Below are 8,365 nucleotides of genomic sequence, written 5' to 3'. Positions count from 1 at the left end.
CTGGTTGAAGACTTGGGGGACCTCTGAGGCCCCTCTGGTATTTCTTTTTTCTTTTTAATGTTTACTTTTGAGAGAGAGAGACAGAGAGAGACCGAGAGCAAATGGGGGAAGAGCAGAGAGTGAGATAGAAAAAGTGAGAGCAGGGGAGGGACAGAGAGGGAGACACAGAATCCCAAGCAGGCTCTGAGCTGTCAGCACAGAGCCTGACTCGGGGCTTGAACTCTGGAACCCTGAGATGATGGCCTGAGCCAAAGACAGATGCTTAACCAACTGAGCCACCCAGGCACCTCAAACCCCTCTGATATTTCTGAGGCTTCTTTCTGGTCTAAACTGCCTGCTCCTTTTTCCCCTAGTGTGTGTATTCTGACCTTCTGGAGATGATTGTGGAGCCACGTATCTTAATTATAATCTTGTTACTAAATATACTGATATTACTCTTTTTATAATGACGAAAGTATTTAAGGAGATGCATATTATTTCATTATAGAGTTGTAACAATTCACGTCACATTCCCCTTTGTTAATCTTTTTTTCTAATATTGTAAATATTTGAAGTTTTGTAACTTTTTAATTTTTAACTTATATTCCTTTGATTTCTGAGGTTCTTGAACATTTGTTTGTTTGTTTTCTACATATCTACTGGCTAGTTGTTGTTAGTGATATAAAAATTACCTACTATTATCTTAGGGATTTTTCTGAGTGATTTTAGGCATTCTCTATGCATAAGATTATTATTGCTTTGCTGGTGGTTGATTCACTATTTTCTCTAGGCTTATGTTTTGATTCTGTTTATTACTTTTCATGCTAGGAATGCAAACATTTATATTTAATGAAATATGCTGCCAAATTGTTGGCAAAGATTTGTCATCTCCTTATCTACCGTTTTATGGTATTGTAAAAATCGTTTCCCCATATTTTCCCTTTTTTCAAAACCGTATTTATAGAGGCTGGTAGTGAAAAGGATTGTCTCCACACTAAGGATAACTATTAATGAGTCTCAGACCCTGCTCTGAACTCAAATGTCAGCTTTAAAAGGGAGACAACTGGGGCGCCTGGGTGGCTCAGTAAGTAGGTGAAGCATCCAGCTTCGGCTCAGGTCATGATCTTAAGGTTCGTGGGTTCGAGCCCCATGTCAGGCTCTGTGCTGACAGCTAGCTCAGAGCCTAGAGCCTGTTTCAGATTCTGTATCTCCCTCTCTCTCCGACCCCCTCCCGCTCGCACTCTCTCTGTCTCTCAAAAATAAATAAAAAACATTAAAAAAAGGGAGACAACTATAAACTAACAATTTCAATAATAGTAATTTACTGCCAAGAAGAAGGACTGACCATCTGAGTGCTTATGAGAACTTTTTAAAATCGAGTTTCCTTGCCTCTTTCCCTGTCTTCAGGACTCACACTGTTCTTGAAAGTAAACATATAGTCTAGAGAATCACTTTTCTCTTTCCTGCTTCCAGGAGAAGAAGATTTCTGTGGTTTCAAAACTGTGAGTGGAGCATTCCCAGGTTTCATACTCTATTTCCCCATCTATCTCAAGCTGTGCTCCAATTTACCCAAACCGCTTTGTATCATATTTTCTCTCGAATTAAACAATGCTAACAAGTAGTTAACATATATTGAAGACTGAGTCTAATTATCATTTTACATACTTCAGGTACATTAATCCTCACATAATCCTAAGAGCTTAGGTAGTATTACTATCCCCCTTGATAGAGGAGAAAGCTGGGTGCAGAGGAATGTAATATTCTCTCAGGATCAATAAGTAAAGTAGCAGAGCCTGTGTTTGAACCCAGGCAGCCTGTTGTCTTAGCCGAAGCCAGGTCCCTGTGCGCTAGTCCCTGGTGTTCAGCTGCACCCATCTCGTCTGGTGGCAACCCGCTGGGCGCAGGGTGGAGAATTGGCACGGGTTCTTTTCCTGAGGGAGGGAGAGAAAACAGGGCAGGAGAGGGGAGCGCAGAGAGTGAAGACAGCACACGGTTTCTGATCAAGCCTCTCTCTTTATTTAGAAAATAATTCACTCTTATATAGAATTTGGGGCGGAGAACTGACCCGGGTAGGTTACCAGGTAACAGAGTCACATGAATATTAGAGAAAAGGAAAAAGCGAAACTGCAAACTCGGGACACAGCTTCAAAGGGAAGCGGAAGTGCGCAGGCTTGCATCTGCAACACTGGGGAGGGGAAGCTAGCGCTGCATGCGGAAATAAGGTTTTGATCTTTTGTGCACCTTGGCCAAATCTACATCTGGCCCAGCAAGATAGTCCTCAAAAATATTTTGACCAGGAAATGGCAATCTCCAGCATCCAGATGCAAATCTTGTTTACTGGTTCACTCCCCAGAGAGTGATAATCCTTGCCTGAGGCAGCCAGAAAACATGGCGGCTTCTGAAAGCCTGCTCCAGAAATCATGCTTTAAACTGATACATTACATGCCTTGCAGAATGTGTGAACACTTCACTTCAACAAGGAATAACTGCTTCATGCTATGAAAAATAAGCCCTGCATATTTCTGCAACACCTCTCAAATCGAAGGGACCCAGGCTGTCAGGATTAAATTCAAGACTCTGATCCTGGCTCTCCCTGGGCCACAGGCCAGCTTTGCGGGAGGCCTGCCTGAGATGAGCCTGGGACCAGGGACGGAGGCAGCCGGGCAGCCACCCAGGGACACTCACTCTGTCTTCCTCACTTCGTCCCTCTACCCCCTCTCTTCCAGTGGAGCCCACCGTGACCGTGTACCCCGCGAAGACCCAGCCCCTGCAGCACCACAACCTCCTGGTCTGCTCTGTGACTGGCTTCTATCCGGGCCACATCGAGGTCAAGTGGTTCCGGAACGGCCAGCAGGAGGAGGCTGGGGTTGTGTCCACAGGCCTGATCCGTAACGGAGACTGGACCTTCCAGACCCTGGTGATGCTGGAGACGGTTCCTCAGAGTGGAGAGGTCTACACCTGCCACGTGGAGCATCCGAGTCGCACGAGCCCTGTCACCGTGGAGTGGCGTGAGTAGCTTGCTGACCTCACAGTTCCTCCCCCACCGAGGAGGGGACTTTGCTTTCCTGAGTGTCAGGGTTCTCTCTCCTTACACCGCATTTCCATTTGTTCCATGTTCTCTTCTCTTTAGCACAGGTCCTGGGGGTAACCAAGTGTGATCCTGTGATAGAAATCTATAATAGTTTATAGATATTCTGTGACCATTTCTGCAGATCCCACAATCCTTGGGGAGACAGTTATGCCTGGCAGACAGGAAAGAGTTTTCCATGTTTTGAGACTTTCCATGGCTGCCGAGTAATGGTTCTCCAGTGACGCTGGGCACTAGTCACTGGCCTCGGACACGCTTGTGCTTCTGGCACCATTTCTGTGTGTTGTTCACTGTCATCTAAGAACAGACACATCCTCTACAGTACACAGACCTTCCTGAAAGGAGGGGAGTCGATCTTGGCACTGGTTTTTATTAGCTCTGTCACTTGCTACTTGAACTTCGTGGAGTCCCAGGCTCCTCATCTATAGATGCTGCAGTAGTGGATTTGTCAGAGCTGCGATATATTTTTTAAAATAGTTTATTGTCAAATTAGTTTCCATACAACACCCAGTGCTCTTCCCCACAAGTGCCCTCCTCCATCACCACCACCTCTTTCCCCCCTCTTCCTTTCCCTTCAACCCTCAGTTCATTTTCAGTATTCAATAGTCTCTCAAGTTTTGCGTCCCTCTCTCTCCCCAACTCTCTTCCCCTCTTCCCCTCCCCCTGGTCCTCCATTAGGTTTCTCCTGTTTTCCTGTGAGACCTATGAGTGCAAACATATGGTATCTGTCCTTCTCTGCCTGGCTTATTTCGCTTAGCATGACACCCTCAAGGTCCATCCACTTTCCTACAAATGGCCAGATTTCATTCTTTCTCATTGCCATGTAATACTCCATTGTGTATATATATACCACATCTTCTTGATCCACTCATCAGGTGATGGACATTTGGGCTCTTTCCATGATTTGGCTATTGTTGACAGTGCTGCTATGAACATTGGGGTACATGTGCTCCTATGCATCAGCATTTCTGTATCCCTTGGGTAAATCCTTAGCAGTGCTATTGCTGGGTCATAAGGGAGTTCTATGGATAGTTTTTTTGAGGAACTTCTGCACTGTTTTCCAGAGTGGCTGCACCAGTTTACATTTCCATCAACAGCGTAGGAGGGTGCTCGTCTCTCCACACCCTTGCCGGCATCTAGTCTCTTGATTTATCCATTTTAGCCACTCTGACTGGTGTGAGGTGATATCTCAGGGTGGTTTTGATTTGTGTTTCCCTAATGATGAATGACACTGAACATCATTTCATGTGCCTGTAGGCCATCTGGATGTCCTCTTTGGAGAAGTGTCTATGTCTTCTGCCCTTTTCTTCACTAGGTTATTTGTTTTTTGGGTGTGGGGTTTGGTGAGTTTTTTGTAGATTTTGGATACTAGCCCTTTATCTGATATGTCATTTGCAACTATCTTTTCCCATTCTGTCGGTTGCCTATTAGTTTTCTTGATTGTTTCCATCGCAGAGGTGCGATATTTAAAAAGTTCAATATAAATATTGTATCTACAGAATGGAATTTAACTTCTTTTCTCTCCCCAAATTGCCACTTATTATGCTTCCTTCAGGGCAGGCTTTATTCCTCATTCTCAAAGTTCTCCATCCCAGAGTCTGTCAGAGAAGTTGGATTTGCGATAAGAATCACTAAAACTGCTTCTTCTCTCAGGGGCTCAGTCAGACTCTGCACAGAGCAAGATGCTGAGTGGAATCGGGGGCTTTGTCCTGGGTCTGCTCTTCCTGGCAGTGGGGCTGTTCATCTACTTCCGGAATCAGAAAGGTAAGGCACCTGTTGGTAATTGGGCCTCCCATAGACATCGTGGGGGAGAAATACAGCTGTGATCACATAACTCTCTGTGTACCGGTGGCCTTGTAAAAAGCCTTTCCTTCCCCATTTGACCTCTGATGTCCTAGAATCTAGAAAGTAATGGTCCATGGTTACTGTGTTGCAGCATAGTTATGGCTTGTAGAGATCCGAAAGAGGATAAGAAGCAGGATATCTTGGGTTGGGATCTGAGGAAAAATCAGGATGAGCTACGAAAGCTAAGGAAACTACAGAATATTTGTGTGGCAGAAACTTCATGGGTCATATCTCTCCCTTTCTGCTCCCACTGGCATGACATTGTGGGTTGTGGTGTTAGAGAAATCTAAGGAGGTGGGTCTGGTGTTGGGACCTTGCATGTGGGGACAGAGACTTGCCTGTGTATGTGTTAAGTATATGCTTTCCCTTCTCTTTCCCAGGCCACTCTGGACTTCAGCCAACAGGTAATGCTCTTGAATCTCCTTAGAGATAGAGTTGACTATCCTGAAATAGATGGTGGAAGTGAAAAGGCAGAAATAATGTCAAAGACTTTGGACCTGACTCCTGCTCAGATAGTTAAATGAAGCTTCTCTCCACTTACCAGAAGGCTTGCCCTGTAAATAGCTTTGGTTCAAGTATAGTTAAGAATATCTTCTTCTTCTTACTGTGGTGCTTTAACACGAGGCCCCGAGAGAGGGGAGGAGAGGCTGCTGGGGGAGGTGGGTCTGGAAACAACGCTCTGCTCTGTCTTCTGCAGGACTCCTGAGCTGAGGGGGAGATGCTGACACTCCAGGAAGAACCTTCTTTTCAAGCTTCTTTGCATAGTGAAAAAGTTTCCTGCTTGGCCATTGCTCTTCCACAAACACAGTGCTTTCTCAGGACCTGGTTTGTCCTGGGCTCAGTGACCCTGCAGAATCCATGCTCCCTGCAGGCTCCCTCCACCCCATCCTTGACCTGGAAGCCCCAGTACTGACTGCAGTGCCTTGTCTTCATTCTTCCCGGCCCCTGTGAACGCTGCCCTCACAGCCTCCCCTGCATCAGAACTCACCTTCTGCTCATGTGTCTTTATAAGCTTTTCTCAAATAAACATGGAGTGACAATCATCTGTTTCATATAGTCTCAAGGAAACGAAGTAGGAAAAAAGGAGGGAGAAAAGGAGGATTGCAGGAAATTACGATACTGGTTTTTTTTATATTTCAGGATTTGGTCAGATGTGGATCTGGAAGATATCTTTGTATCATTCTGTTGTATACTTGGTCTTTATGCATTCTGTAATTAGACATGTTTTCTGGAGCTAGGAGGAAGCCCCAAGGCCCATATGATGCTGGTGTCCTACACCTGCAAGTCCTTTTGCACAAGAGAGGGGACAAAAAAATATCAAGAAGGCACTAACATAATAATATGATGCACACAAAATTTGTGTAATCACTTTGTTTCTTTTCCCTAATTTCTTATTTTACTTATTATATTTTTATTTCACTTCATTTTTATGTAGGCCCTTCACCCAACATGGGGTTCAAACTCATGACCCTGATGTCAAGGGTTGAGTGCTCCACTGACTGAGGCAGCCAGGCGTCCCTTTCCTTGTTTTTTTAAAGTAAAGTCTCTAAACCTGTGGAAACCCCTTTCAAGAGACTGAAGGAGGGCTGTATCTGCACTTCCCTCTCTTGCTGTCTCTCTGATAAACGTCAGTGGCATATGACACTTTGGATACGGATGCATCCTTCCCATCCTTCCCCTTAGACCATCAGGACAAACCACAACTCTAGTGGAAAAGATGGATGTCTGAGGCCTTCCAGATTGTACAGAAATATAATGTCTATATAGGAACATCCTGTATGGATCTTATCTTAGAAATCAGAGGTGATGGTGGGAAACAAAGGGAGAGATTATGCATACTCTGATGTGCATACAAACAGTGAAATACTATGTAGCTAGAAGAAAAAATAACAGCCTGCTTACAATAATCTCCAATTCTGTACAGGTATGAGAGTTTGTACAACACATGACATTTTATTTAATAGGATAGAGGAAGAGAATAGGAATATACAGCTATATCAGTTCATTTTATCTGTCCCCATCTATCATGGTCGCTTTCTCCATCATCTATTAAATCTATTTACTTTTCTGTATATTACAATGCAGGAACTTTTTAAAAAAATGGTTGCCTCCTAGGCAAAATGAGTGAATAAGTTGAAGGGATAGAAATGAAAGCTGGACTCTTCTGAAAGCGTCTTATTTGATAGTTTACTAATCTAAAAATTTTCTTTTAGAAAGAGAGAGCCATGAGCAGGGACTAAGCAGTCAGATACAGGGACAGAGAGAGAGAGAGAGGAAGAGAATCTTAAGCAGGCTCGGCTTGAAGCCTGATGTGGGCCTGGAACTCAGGAACCATGAGATAATGACCTAAGTGTTAAATCAAGAGACAGAGGCTTACCTGATTGACCCACACAAGGAGCCGTCTTCTTTAAGAGGGAGAAAATTCCCAACATTTTATGTAATAAAAACTTTAAACAACATATAGACTAAAACCAAATGTAATGATGAAAGAAATGTGACAGAAAGTATATGATGGGAACAAAGTAGAGACAGAAACCAAATATTTTTGTCCCTTGCATAAAAAAACATGGAATCATAATTATAAATCAGCATATCATTAAATTCTATAGACTTCAATCGTATAAAAGAGTTTGAAAGGTTTCAGAGAAATGCAACCAAATTGTTTACAGAGATGATAAGTTCTCCTACAGTATTGTCTGAAGAGTCTGTTTCAAATGTCAATAAAATCTAAAGAGTAGACAGCAGATTCAGAAGTTTATTTCAAGGTCATAGTCATTTGGACACAATTTCCCGATGATCAGAGACAACAGTAATTTCAAGCCAATTCAAAGTTTATGTATATTTCAGTCCTATGATGCATTATCTGTGTGAAACATGTTATCATTCCCTGGGAATTTAATAAGCTAACAGTAATGTATGCAATATTTCTGTGGTTCGGATAACTTCTGTTTGATCCCAGGGTCTCAATGTGACTTTTGTTGTGTTCTCTAAGAGGAAGAAGTGAATTGTCTCATGTTATGTGAGATCTATGGTGTGACATTTTAATATAGAATTAAAATGTATGGCAAGAGTATTTCAGTGGAGATGCTTTGTGTTGCTAGTGGAAAAACCCAATAATTGGCTTTTTTCTTCTTTAAATTCTTGTCTCACAGAACAGATAGACCCAAGGTGCTTCATCTGTGGACTGGCCAATTCATCAGGTCAGTGGTGTCCTCAGTGATGCTGGGACTTTGTGTCCCTTCTCCTTATTATACACCACCTGTCAGTGTTCCTAAAATGGCAGTAGGATGCCTGCAGTAGCTTTAGACTTCATTTTAGCTCATAATTTCCAGAGGCAGGAAAAGGGAACTGTTCCTTACATGCTTTTATAAGGGTGAACTATACTTTGTTCCAGTGTTCCTTGTAGACCTACTTCCCACACTTTGAGGACCATGAGATTACTCCATGGTTTTG

General features: G+C 43.3%; 1 protein-coding gene across 1 annotated transcript in view; it reads left to right on the top strand.

Moving 5' to 3' along the window:
- LOC115284688 (DLA class II histocompatibility antigen, DR-1 beta chain-like) overlaps positions 1 to 5,955 on the top strand; it is a 9,239-nt gene extending 3,284 nt beyond the window's left edge. The window contains exons 2-6 of the mRNA XM_029931195.1: positions 354 to 393; positions 2,706 to 2,987; positions 4,721 to 4,831; positions 5,293 to 5,316; positions 5,610 to 5,955. Of these exons, the coding sequence (XP_029787055.1) occupies positions 354 to 393; positions 2,706 to 2,987; positions 4,721 to 4,831; positions 5,293 to 5,316; positions 5,610 to 5,623 (471 nt within the window). The 3' untranslated portion in view covers positions 5,624 to 5,955. The remainder of the gene's footprint in view (positions 1 to 353; positions 394 to 2,705; positions 2,988 to 4,720; positions 4,832 to 5,292; positions 5,317 to 5,609) is intronic.
- The last annotated feature ends 2,410 nt before the right edge of the window (positions 5,956 to 8,365 follow it).

Source organism: Suricata suricatta, unplaced genomic scaffold (assembly GCF_006229205.1).
Source record: "Suricata suricatta isolate VVHF042 unplaced genomic scaffold, meerkat_22Aug2017_6uvM2_HiC HiC_scaffold_153, whole genome shotgun sequence".
NCBI classification, from domain to species: Eukaryota; Metazoa; Chordata; class Mammalia; order Carnivora; family Herpestidae; genus Suricata; species Suricata suricatta.
The sequence above is the reverse complement of the archived record's forward strand: the minus strand, read 5'-3'. Positions and strand labels throughout refer to the sequence as shown.